The sequence below is a fragment of the Balaenoptera acutorostrata genome, chromosome 20 (genome assembly GCF_949987535.1).
Source record: "Balaenoptera acutorostrata chromosome 20, mBalAcu1.1, whole genome shotgun sequence".
In the NCBI taxonomy this organism is placed as follows: Eukaryota; Metazoa; Chordata; class Mammalia; order Artiodactyla; family Balaenopteridae; genus Balaenoptera; species Balaenoptera acutorostrata.
The window spans coordinates 4,889,639-4,902,961 of NC_080083.1; the positions used below are offsets into that span (position 1 = coordinate 4,889,639).

At 41.1% G+C, this 13,323-nt stretch overlaps 1 protein-coding gene across 4 annotated transcripts in view; it reads right to left on the reverse strand.

Moving 5' to 3' along the window:
* ARHGAP44 (Rho GTPase activating protein 44) overlaps window positions 1-13,323 on the reverse strand; it is a 209,525-nt gene that overhangs the window by 118,403 nt on the left and 77,799 nt on the right. For all 4 annotated transcript variants that reach the window (XR_009006260.1, XM_057535554.1, XM_057535553.1 and 1 more), the window contains exon 4: window positions 10,944-11,020. Coding sequence is in view for 3 of the 4 variants with exons in the window: in XM_057535554.1 (XP_057391537.1) it covers window positions 10,944-11,020 (77 nt within the window). In the remaining variant the exon portion in view is untranslated. The remainder of the gene's footprint in view (window positions 1-10,943; window positions 11,021-13,323) is intronic.

The window sequence follows — 13,323 nt, forward strand, 5'->3', positions numbered from 1 at the left end:
GAGTTTTCCTTCTCTCTCCAGGCACGGCGGTCTTCCTGAAATCTCCCTTCACCATTTGCTGGATTTTCTCTCTCCCTGTCCTGGGCTGGAGATCCTGTTTCCTACTCCCCTACCCGTGCCTGTCTCGGTCACTGCCTCACTGTGGGCCCACCACACATCGGCTTTCTGAGAAAGTGTGTGGGAAGTCCATTTTTTGAGACCCTGCGTGTCACAACTTCTCTTTATCCTCAGGCTGAAAGAAAGTTAGACAGGAGACTATATTCTGTGCTTCATATTCCCCCAGAATTTTGAAGGCATTGTTCAATAATCTTCTAGCTTCGGGCTTCCCAGAGATGGCTCAGTGGTTGAGAATCCACCTGCCAATGCAGGGGACACGGGTTCAAGCCCTGGTCCGGGAAGATCCCACATGCCGCGGAGCAACTAAGCCCGTGCACCACAACTACTGAGCCTGTGCTCTAGAGCCCGCGAGCCGCAACTACTGAAGCCTGCGCGCCGCAACTACTGAAGCCTGTGCACCTAGAGCCCGTGCTCCACAACAAGAAGCCACCGCAATGAGAAGCCCGCGCACCGCAACAAAGAGTAGCCCCTGCTCACCCCAACTAGAGAAAGCCCGTGAGCAGCAACGAAGACCCAACACAGCCAATCAATCAATCAATCAATCAATTTATTTAAAAAAATAATAATAATCTTCCAGCTTCCACTATTGCTTTTGATAAGGCCGGAAGAATTCAGATTCCTGACCCCTCCCTCGTATATGACAATGTTTTCTCTAGAAGGTGTAGAATCTTTTATTTGTCACTAGTACTCACTACTGGTGAGTCCTGGAATAGGTTTAATTTTTCCTATTGTATTAGGAGATCGGTGGGCCCTTTCAATATAGAAACTCACATCCTTCACTTCTGGAAAATATCTTTGGATTATTTTTTAAACTATAATTATGATTTCTTCCTCTCCTCTTCTTGCAATTCCTGTTATTCAGGCCTAAGACTTCCTGGATTGGCGCTCTATTCTTCTAACCTCTCTATTTTCCGTGTCCTTGTCTTTTGCTCTCTTTTCTGGATGATTTCAACTTTATCTTCCAAACCTTCTACTGAGAAGGTCATATTTTTCATTTCTGTGAGTTTGCTTTTTTTTTTTTTTTTCCTGTAATGTCTGAAACATTTATATTAACATATTTCCATACATATTTCCATACAAATACAAATATAAGATTTTTAGAAATTTCATGTAATGTCTGAAACATTTATATTAACATATTTCCATACATATTTCCATACAAATACAAATATAAGATTTTTAGAAATTTCATGTAATGTCTGAAACATTTATATTAACATATTTCCATACAAATAACCCAATGAAAGTTTAGTATTAGTTGTTTTGTTTGTTTTTTTATACTGCAGGTTCTTATTAGGCATCAGTTTTATACACATCAGTGTATACAGGTCAATCCCAATCACCCAATTCAGCACACCACCATCCCCACCTCACCGCAGTTTTCCCCCCTTGGTGTCCATATGTCCATTCTCTACATCTGTGTCTCAACTTCTGCCCTGCAAACTGGCTCATCTGTACCATTTTTCTAGGTTCCACATACATGCATTAATATACGATATTTGTTTTTCTCTTTCTGACTTACTTCACTCTGTATGACAGTCTCTAGATCCATCCACGTCTCAACAAATGACTCAATTTCGTTCCTTTTTATGGCTGAGTAATATTCCATTGTATATATGTACCACAACTTCTTTATCCATTCGTTTGTTGATGAGCATTTAGGTTGCTTCCATGACCTGGCTATTGTAAATAGTGCTGCAATGAACATTCGGGTGCATGTGTCCTTTTGAATTACGGTTTTCTCTGGGTATATGCCCAGTAGTGGGATTGCTGGGTCATATGGTAATTCTATTTTTAGTTTTTTAAGGAACCTCCATATTGTTCTCCATAGTGGCTGTATCAATTTACATTCCCACCAACAGTGCAAGAGGGTTCCCTTTTCTCCACACCCTCTCCAGCATTTGTTGTTTGTAGATTTTCTGATGATGCCCAGTCTAACAGGAGTGAGGTGATACCTCATTGTAGTTTTGATTTGCATTTCTCTAATAATTAGTGATGTTGAGCATCTTTTCATGTGCTTCGTGGCCGTCTGTATGTCTTCTTTGGAGAAATGTCTATTTAGGTCTTCTGCCCATTTTTGGATTGGGGTGTTTGTTTCTTTGATATTGAGCTGAATGAGCTGTTTATATATTTTGGAGATTAATCCTTTGTCAGTTGATTCATTTGCAAATATTTTCTCCCATTCTGAGGGTTGTCTTTTTGTCTTGTTTATGGTTTCCTTTGCTGTGCAAAAGCTTTGAAGTTTCATTAGGTCCCACTTGTTTATTTTTGTTTTTATTTCCATTACTCTAGGAGGTGGATCAAAAAAGATCTTGCTGTGATTTATGTCAAAGAGTGTTCTTCCTATGTTTTCCTCTAAGAGTTTTATAGTGTCCAGTCTTATATTTAGGTCTCTAATCCATTTTGAGTTTATTTTTGTGTATGGTGTTAGGGAGTATTCTAATTTCATTCTTTTACATGTAGCTGTCCACTTTTCCCAGCACCACTTATTGAAGAGACTGTCTTTTCTCCATTGTATATCTTTGCCTCCTTTGTCATAGATTAGTTGACCATAGGTGCGTGGGTTAATCTCTGGGCTTTCTATCTTGTTCCATTGATCTATGTTTCTGTTTTTGTGCCAGTACCATATTGTCTTGATTACTGTAGCTTTGTAGTATAGTCTGAAGTCAGGAAGTCTGATTCCTCCAGCTCCATTTTTTTGCCTCAAGACTGCTTTGGCTATTCGGGGTCTTTTGTGTCTCCATACAAATTTTAAGATGACTTGTTCTAGCTCCGTAAAAAATGCCATTGGTAATTTGATAGGGATTGCATTGAATCTGTAGATTGCTTTGGGTAGTATACTCATTTTCACAATGTTGATTCTTCCAATCCAAGACCATGGTATATCTCTCCATCTATTTGTATCATCTTTAATTTCTTTCATCAGTGTCTTATAGTTTTCTGCATACAGGTCTTTTGTCTCCCTAGGTAGGTTTATTCCTAGGTATTTTATTCTTTTTGTTGCAATGGTAAATGGGAGTGTTTCCATAATTTCTCTTTCAGATTTTTCATCATTAGTGTATAGGAATGCAAGAGATTTCTGTGCATTAATTTTGTAACCTGCAACTTTACCATATTCATTAATTAGCTCTAGCAGTTTTCTGGTGGCAGTTTTAGGATTCTCTATGTATAGTATCATGTCATCCGCAAACAGTGACAGTTTTACTTCTTCTTTTCCAATTTGTATTCCTTTTATTTCTTTTTCTTCTCTGATTGCCGTGGCTAGGACTTCCAGAACTATGTTGAATAATAGTGGTGAGAGTGGACATCCTTGTCTCGTTCCTGATCTTAGAGGAAATGCTTTCAGTTTTTCACCATTGAGAATGATGTTTGCTGTGGGTTTGTCATATATGGCCTTTATTATGTTGAGGTAGGTTCCCTCTATGCCCACTTTCTGGAGAGTTTTTTATCAGAAATGGGTGTTGAATTTTGTCAAAAGCTTTTTCTGCATCTATTGAGATGATCATATGGTTTTTATTCTTCAATTTGTTAATATGGTGTATCACATTGATTGATTTGCATATATTGAAGAATCCTTGCATCCCTGGGATAAATCCCACTTGATCGTGGTGTATGATCCTTTTAATGTGTTGTTGGATTCTGTTTGCTAGTATTTTGTTGAGGATTTTTGCATCTATATTCATCAGTGATATTGGTCTGTAATTTTCTTTTTTTGTAGTGTCTTTGTCTGGTTTTGGTATCAGGGTGATGGTGGCCTCATAGAATGAGTTTGGGAGTGTTCCTTCTTCTGCAATTTTTTGGAAGAGTTTGAGAAGGATGGGTGTTAGCTCTTCTCTAAATGTTTGATAGAATTCACCTGTGAAGCCATCTGGTCCTGGACTTTTGTTTGTTGGAAGATTTTTAATCACAGTTTCAATTTCATTACTTGTGATTGGTCTGTTCATATTTTCTGTTTCTTCCTGATTCAGTCTTGGAAGGTTATACCTTTCTAAGAATTTGTCCATTTCTTCCAGGTTGTCCATTTTATTGGCATAAAGTTGCTTGTAGTAGTCTCTTAGGATGTTTTGTATTTCTGCAGTGTCTGTTGTAACTTCTCCTTTTTCGTTTCTGATTTTATTGATTTGAGTCCTCTCCCTCTTTTTCTTGATGAGTCTGGCTAATGGCTTATCAATTTTGTTTATCTTCTCAAAGAACCAACTTTTAGTTTTATTGATCTTTGCTATTGTTTTCTTTGTTTCTATTTCATTTATTTCTGCTCTGATCTTTATGATTTCTTTCCTTCTGTTAACTTTGGGTTTTGTTTGTTCTTCTTTCTCTAGTTTCTTTAGGTGTAAGGTTAGATTGTTTACTTGAGATTTTTCTTGTTTCTTTAGGTAGGCTTGTATAGCTATAAACTTCCCTCTTAGAACCGCTTTTGCTGCATCCCATAGGTTTTGGGTCGTCGTGTTTTCATTGTCATTTGTCTCTAGGTATTTTTTGATTTCCTGTTTGATTTCTTCAGTGATCTCTTGGTTATTTAGTAACGTATTGTTTAGCCTCCATGTGTTTGTCTTTTTTACGTTTTTTTCCCTGTAATTCATTTCTAATCTCATAGCGTTGTGGTCAGAAAAGATGCTTGATATGATTTCAATTTTCTTAAATTTACTGAGGCTTGATTTGTGACCCAAGATGTGATCTATCCTGGAGAATGTTCCGTGCGCACTTGAGAAGAACGTGTAATCTGCCGTTTTTGGATGGAATGTCCTATATATATCAATTAAATCTATCTGGTCTATTGTGTCATTTAAAGCTTCTGTTTCCTTATTTATTTTCATTTTGGATGATCTGTCCATTGGTGTAAGTGAGGTGTTAAAGTCCCCCACTATTATTGTGTTACTGTCGATTTCCTCTTTTATAGCTGTTAGCAGTTGCCTTATGTATTGAGGTGCTCCTATGTTGGGTGCATATATATTTATAATTGTTATATCTTCTTCTTGGATTGATCCCTGGATCATTATGTAGTGTCCTTCCTTGTCTCTTGTAACATTCTTTATTTTAAAGTCTATTTTATCTGATATGGGTATAGCTACTCCAGCTTTCTTTTGATTTCCATTTGCATGGAATATCTTTTTCCATCCCCTCACTTTCAGTCTGTATGTGTCCCTAGGTCTGAAGTGGGTCTCCTGTAGACAGCATATATATGGGTCTTGTTTTTGTATCCATTCAGCCAGTCTATGTCTTTTGGTTGGAGCATTCAATCCATTCACGTTTAAGGTAATTATCGATATGTATGTTCCTATGACCATTTTCTTAATTGTTTTGGGTTTGTTTTTGTAGGTCCTTTTCTTCTCTTGTGTTTCCCACTTAGAGAAGTTCCTTTAGCATTTGTTGTAGAGCTGGTTTGGTGGTGCTGAATTCTCTTAGCTTTTGCTTGTCTGTAAAGCTTTTGATTTCTCCATCGAATCTGAATGAGATCCTTGCCGGGTAGAGTAATCTTGGTTGTAGGTTCTTCCCTTTCATCACTTTAAGTATATCATGCCACTCCCTTCTGGCTTGCAGAGTTTCTGCTGAGAAATCAGCTGTTAACCTTATGGGAGTTCCCTTGTATGTTATTTGTCGTTTTTCCCTTGCTGCTTTCAGTAATTTTTCTTTGTCTTTAATTTTTGCCACTTTGATTACTATGTGTCTCGGCGTGTTTCTCCTTGGGTTTATTCTGTATGGGACTCTCTGCGCTTCCTGGACTTGGGTGGCTATTTCCTTTCCCATGTTAGGGAAGTTTTCGACTATAATCTCTTCAAATATTTTCTCTGGTCCTTTCTCTCTCTCTTCTCCTTCTGGGACCCCTATAATGCGAATGTTGTTGCGTTTAATGTTGTCCCAGAGGTCTCTTAGGCTGTCTTCATTTCTTTTCATTCTTTTTTCTTTAGTCTGTTCTGCAGCAGTGAATTCCACCATTCTGTCTTCCAGGTCACTTATCCGTTCTTCTGCCTCAGTTATTCTGCTATTGATTCCTTCTAGTGTAGTTTTCATTTCAGTTATTGTATTGGTCATCTCTGTTTGTTTGTTCTTTAATTCTTCTAGGTCTTTGTTAATCATTTCTTGCATCTTCTCAATCTTTGCCTCCATTCTTATTCCGAGGTCCTGGATCATCTTCACTATCATTATTCTGAATTCTTTTTCTGGAAGGTTGCCTATCTCCACTTCATTTAGTTGTTTTTCTGGGGTTTTTTCTTGTTCCTTCATCTGGTACATAGCCCTCTGCCTTTTCATCTTCTCTGTCTTTCTGTAACTGTGGTTTTTGGACCACAGGCTGAAGGATTGTAGTTTTTCTTGCTTCTGTTGTCTGCCCTCTGGTGGTTGAGGCTATCTAAGAGGCTTGATGGGAGGCTCTGGTGGTGGGTAGAGCTGACTGTTGCTGTGGCGGTCAGAGCTCAGTAAAACCTTAATCCACTTGACTGTTGATGGGTGGCGCTGGGTTCCCTCCCTGTTGCTGTGGCGGTCAGAGCTCAGTAAAACCTTAATCCACTTGACTGTTGATGGGTGGGGCTGGGTTCCCTCCCTGTTGGTTGTTTTGCCTGAGGCAACCCAACACTGGAGCCTACCCGTGCTCTTTGGTGGGGTTAATGGCAGACTCTGGGAGGGCTCACGCCAAGGAGAACTTCCCAGGACCTCTGCTGCCAGTGTCCTTATCCCCACGGTGAAACAGAGCCACCACTTGCCTCGGCAGGAGACCCCCCAACACCAGCAGGTACGTCTGGTTCAGTCTCCCCCAGGGTCACTGCTCCTTCCCCTGGGTCCCGATGCACACATTACTTTGTGTGTGCCCTCCAAGAGTGGGGTCTCTGTTTCCCCCAGTCCTGTCACAGTCCTGCAATCAATTCCCACTAGACTTCAAAGTCTGATTCTCTAGGAATTCCTCCTCCCGTTGCCGGACCCCCAGGTTGGGAAGCCTGACGTGGGGCTCAGAACCTTCACTCCAGTGGGTGGACTTCTGTGGTATAAGTGTTTGCCAGTCTGTGAGTCACCCACCCAGCAGTTATGGGATTTGATTTTACTCTGATTGCGCCCCTCCTACCGTCTCACTGTGGCTTCTCCTATGTCCTTGGACATGGGGTATCCTCCTTGGTGAAGTCCAGGGTCTTCCTGTCAATGATTGTCCAGCAGCCAGTTGTGATTCTGGAGCTCTCGCAAGAGGGAGTGAGTGCACGTCCTTCTACTCCACCATGTTGGTTAATCTGAGTTTGCTTTTGATCTCTGAATATTTCTTTCCTGTAAGTACTTCTTAATTAACGTCCTCTGAATATTTCTTTCTTGTATTTCTTAATTAACGTCCTGTTTTTTATTTCATGGACACATTATCTTCTCTTATCTCTCGAAAATCTAAGTACCTTACTGACTGCTACCCCTACACTCCACTGTGCCCGGTGCCCCCAGTCTCGGGATGCTCTGTTTTACCCTCCCCAGAGATAAAGCTCCAGACTTTTGCTGGGCTTGGGGGCAAGGGGATGAGAGTCTCCCAGTGGTGTGGATAAGAGCTGGGTCTGAGTGATCCAAATAGCACCTGAGTAGCTTTCAACCCCCATTTGTGATTTTCATCACCACCTCCCTGCAACGACCCACTGTTCCTGAGATCCCTGGGGCCACCAATTCCTGAGCCGTGTCAGCATTTCATGGTATAAACATCTCAGCTCTCTGCACATCTACTTCTGGCTTGGGAGTCAGCTTTCTGGGACGTGCTGAGTCAGGTCCCAGTCAATCATATGCTTTACAAAACCCTCTTGTCTTCTCTCCTGTTTTTTCCTGCCTTTGTGGGTTTATGTCTTTTCAGAAAAAAAACCCCTGGATTATAGCCTGTTTTGGAAGGGAACAAAAATTAGATATGTGTGTTCACTCTGGCATCTTTACCTGGTGTCCTCCATCCCTTACTTTCAACCTTGCTGTGTCACGTTTCAGGCAAGTCTCTCAGAGAGAACATACTGATACAACAGGATTCCACGTTTACCCACCTGAGAATCTGTATATTATAAACAGTTGAGTTTATTCCATTTGCTGTGTAAGATTTACAGGTATAGAGGCAGTAATTGCTATTACCTTCATTTTTCTGTTTTCTACTTGTTATGCTTTTCTTTGCTGACCTTTTTTTCTCTTTTAGTCCGTTTTGTGGGCTTTTTTTTCTATTTTGTTTATTCCTCTCTCCATCCTCCACCTAATTTTGAAGTTACACGTTCTATTACTTTTCTTCTTGTGGTCGTTCTTACATTTCTAACATGCACACTTCACTTTAAATTTAAATGTAATATCTTTATCGTCCTTTCATACAAGAGCTTGAAACACTGATGCCCTTTCCAAAGCTCCCTATCATTATTTTCTAGTATTTTAGTTTTCCTTTGCTTTCACTGCCCCCCGCCCCCCAGATTATTATTATATTGCTATTTCTTAATTCAATGTTTATTTATATTTCTTTACACTGAAGGGTAGCAGGATACACCTCCCCAAAGTATGCCACTTTGGCATAAGGATAAGTTTGAACTGAAGGCAATGGAGAAGAAGCAGACACAAAAAAAGCTCTCCACCCTTCCCCTATTTGCCTAAAAGCAGGACATGAATTTGTCAAGGTGTCCCCCTCCCCTCTCCACCAGGAAAGATAGATGTTAATCACCAGAGATAATTCTAGACCCTTATCAGCCCAGAGACGGCACCAGTGGACTCTACATTACAAACCTCACCAACTAACCCTTATCTTCTACTAGTCCCTCCTTTACTTACCTTCCTACAATTCGTTGCCATAGAAACTAACATTTTTTCTTCTGTCTTGTTTGTCACTTCTCTAAAAATCACTGTTCTTTGGTTTAAAATGCTATATAAGCCCAAGTTCCAGCCACCCCTTTGAGTTACTCATCACCGAGTTCTGCCATGTGTATGCACTGCACGTTAATCAAATGTGTATGCTATTCTCTTATTAATCTGTTTTTTGTCAATTTAATTTGCAGGGCCCTGTGAACGAACCTAAGATGGGAGGAGAGAAAAAGTCCCTTACACCACATTCACTATTTTTTTTTTTTTTAAAGGTTTTTTGTTTTCTGGTTCTTTTTTTTATAGCCACACTGCACAGCTTGCGGGATCTTAGTTCCCCCACCAGGGACTGAACCCGGGCCCTCAGAGTAAAAGCGCTGAGTCCTAACCACTGGACCGCCAGGGAATTCCCACACTACTTTTTTTTTTTTTCCCCACACTTTTTTTTTTTTAAGATTTTTTTTTTTGATGGGGACCATGTTTAAAGTCTTTATTGAATCTGTTACAATATTGCTTCTGTTTTATGTTTTGGTCTCTTGGCTGCGAGGCATGTGGGATCTTAGCTCCCTGACCAGGGATCGAACCCACGCCCCCTGCATTGGAAGGTGGAGTCTTAACCACTGGACCACCAGGGAAGTCCCACTACTGTTTTTTTAAAATGCTATCTTGTTACCTGCATTTCATTCTTTTCTTCTGGACATAATCTACTTCACACATCCTTAACTAGTTTTTCAGTGAGAATACACAAGTAGTAACTTCTCTAAATCTGTGCCTGAAAATATGTTTATTTTCCCCTTATTCCTGAATAAAGATTTAGTCTATCACTGAATCTAGATATCTTACATTTTCACTCACTACTTGAAGATACTCCTCCATTATTTCCTGGCATTTATTGCGGCTCCTGAATAGTCTGTCATCAGTCTAATTGCTCTTTTATACACAATCATCTCTTTCTCTGGTTGACTTTAAATTTCTTTTTTATTAATAGTGTGTAGTTTTATGACGATGTGTCCAGGGATGGATTTCTTTTGGTTGATCTCAGTCAGGACTTTTGGTGCTTCTTAAATCTAAAGACTCATGTCTGTATTCAAATCTAGAAAAGGAAAATTCAACCATAAACTTCCCCTTCTGTTTTCTTCTTCAGGAGCGACTACTACACATAATGCTGTATCTTTACATCCTGCCATCTGAGTCTCTCCATTTAATGCTGCCTGTTGCCTTACCTCTTGTACTTTATTCTGTAAATTCTAAACTCCAGATCTCTTTAAGTTCACCAATTTCCATATCTGTGTGCAACTTCCAGTTTCTCTCAAGTAAGTTTTTAAATCATAATAAATATAATTTGAATTCTTAAAAGTTCTATTTGGTTTTTCTTTGATCCTGCCTCTTCTTTTTTCACCCCTAGTGTGTTTTGTCTTTATTAAATTTTTAAATTTCATTTTAAACATAATTACTGTCCATTTCCCTTCAGGTTGTCCATTATTTTTAGTTTTTAGGGTCTGATTCTCCCACCGACTGTGCCCGCTGATCTTCTCTCATGATGATTCTATATTTAGTTTGTTTTTATTGTGAGCTCGAAATCAGCAAGGGTTGTTCTTCTGGGAATCCTATAAGTTCTGACATCTGACACGGAGAGATTTCATATTTGCTTATGCTGGAGCCCAAGGGATTTCAAGCGTCCTTCAACAGCCTTCCCCGCACCCCCCCTCCGGGCCACACTGCGGCACGCGGGATGCAGGATCTTAGTTCCCCTACCAGGGATGGAACCCGTGTCCCCTGCGGTGGAAGTGCAGAGTCCTAACCACTGGACCGCCAGGGAAGTCCCAACAGTTTCATGTTAATTTCTCCCCCTTGGGAGCTGCCGCCTGCACAGACACTATGACTCCTGGACGTGGGGGCTCAATGTCTCACTGGCAACTTTTCCTTCTTCCCCGTCCAGGCTCCAGCCAGACCACAGGTGCCCTCATTACCTCCGTGAGGGCTGTCAGTCCCCTTGTAAGGATGGGGACGACTCACCTATATTCAGCACAAACCCATACACGGAACTGCCTTACCCAAGAAGCGTGTCATCTCCCAGCACAGCTGATCCTTCCACCAGGCACTGAGCCAGTGTGGTCAAAGGCAACTTTTTCTGAAAAGGAAGAAAACGTGGTAATGAAAACTACTTCAACAGCCACCCACTTACACTAAAATAGCAAGGAGTCAAATCCTTGCCTAGATATTACATTAGCTAAGAAACAAACTGACTTTAAAATATGAATAAAACCTCAAAATTCAGAGGATACAATGGTGGGTTAGACTCAGAGATGCCAAAATTCAGAAAATTAAAACGATTAAATTTGCTAAGTTGGAAAATAAGGCTAAGGTTTACATGCTGCATTTTTAATTTAATTTTATTTTATTTTCATTTTGTTTCATTTCATTTCATTTTTTGGCTGCGCTGTGCAGATTGTGGGAATTTAGTTCCCCAACCGGGGATTGAACCTGGACCACGACAGTGAAAGCGTGAAGTCCTAACCACTGGACTGTCAGGGAATTCCCTACATGCTGCATTTTAAAATAAAGTAGAATAGCAGCAGGGAAAAAAGAGAAGATTTCAAACTTATGCTAAAGATTTGAGCCATGCCTTAATTTCTAAAAATCATCTCTCTCGAGAAGTATATTAGCCCCATTTTATAAATAAGGCAGCTTATGGTCAAGGAAGAGAGAGAAAAATGTTCACACAGAATTACAATGCAAACAAAATAATCATCAAAATAAGGCATACTCCAAAGAAGATATAAAATGGCCAATGGGCACATGAAAAGATGCTTAACGTCATTAGTCATTAAGGAAACCCAAATCAAAGCTGCAATGAGATACCACCTCACACCCACTAGGATGGCTATCATAATATTAATAATTTATATTTTAAATACAAAACATAAATATTGGTGAGCATGTGGAGATATTGGAACCTTCATGCTTTGCCAGTAGAGATGTAAAATGGTCCAGCACTGTAGAAAAGTTTGGCAGCATTTCAAGAAGTTAAACAAAATTACCATATGGCCCAGCGATTCCACTCTTGGGTATGTACTCAAAGTAATTTGAAACAGATGGCTGAACAAAAACATGTGCATGATGCGAAGAGCAGCCCAATTCACAATAGCCAGAAGGTGGAAACAGCAAAAACGTCCATCAACGGATGAGTGAATAAACACAATGTGGTCTATCCATGCAACGGAATATTATGCAGCCATTAAAAAGGAATGAACTCCTGACACAGATTACAACATGGGTGAACCTTGAAGGCATCACAATAAGTGAGATAAGCCAGGCACAAATGGGCACATAACGTACAGTTCTATTTATATAAGATATCCAGAATAAACAAATCCATAGGGACAGAAGGTAGATTCGTGGTTGCCAAGAGCTGGGGGGAGGGGGAAAGGAGAATGACTGATTAATGAGAACGGGATTTCCTTTTGGGATGATGGAAATGTTCTGGAAGTAGATCATGGTGGTAGTTGCATAATATTGTGACTGTACTAAAAGTCCCTGAATTGTACTCTTTAAAATAGCTAAATTGGTAAGTTTTATGGTATGTGGGAAGAGAGGGAGGGAGGGAAGGAAAGGAGGGAGGGAGGTGGGCAGGTAGAAGGACCACAGCATGATCCATCTTCCCTCCTTAAGTGTCAACAAGCCCTCTCCTTCCTGAGCTTAAACCACCCAGCACACATGGAGAACAATAAGGTAAGAACAGCTAGATATCTGGGACTTCCCTGTCGGCCCAGTGGTTAAGACTCCACGCTTCCACTACAGGGGACACAGGTTCGATCCCTGGTCAGGGTATTAAGATCCCACAAGCCGCACAGCGCGGCCAAAAAATTCAAAAAAGAACAGCTAGATATCCTCGGGTCTTCCAGTCCCCACTGCCACACAGACAGATCTTCAAACAGAAAGTGATGGAGCCCCTCCCAGCCCAGAATCTCCTGTCTTAGCACCCAGAGACCCTCGGCTGTAACTCGCTTACTCCCCAGCATGAATGGGGTGCCTACCTGGGAACCACACCCATGGTGACCGAGACCAGACACTGCTCTCATGGAACTTACATCCCAGGGCAGGGAGACAGACACTAAACACACACACTTTGAAGGAGACCCTTTCGAGAGTTGGAAGTGCCATGGGAACAGCAGAAAGCAGGACGATGGGCAGAGTGGGCAGCTGTGGGGAGGGGGCGGTGAGGAGAAAAGACTGCCCCCCCCGAGGGGGGACATTTAAGAAGCAACCTGAAGGGAGAGAAAGTCAGCCATACCTCCAGATGACCTGGGAAGGAACATTCCGGGCAGAGGAAGTGCAGGTGCAAAGGCCCGGAGGTGGGCTAGCTAGCCGGCTCAGCATCCCCAGCAGACCAGCGTGGCTGGAGCACAGTGTGTGATGGGGGAGAGGTTGGGG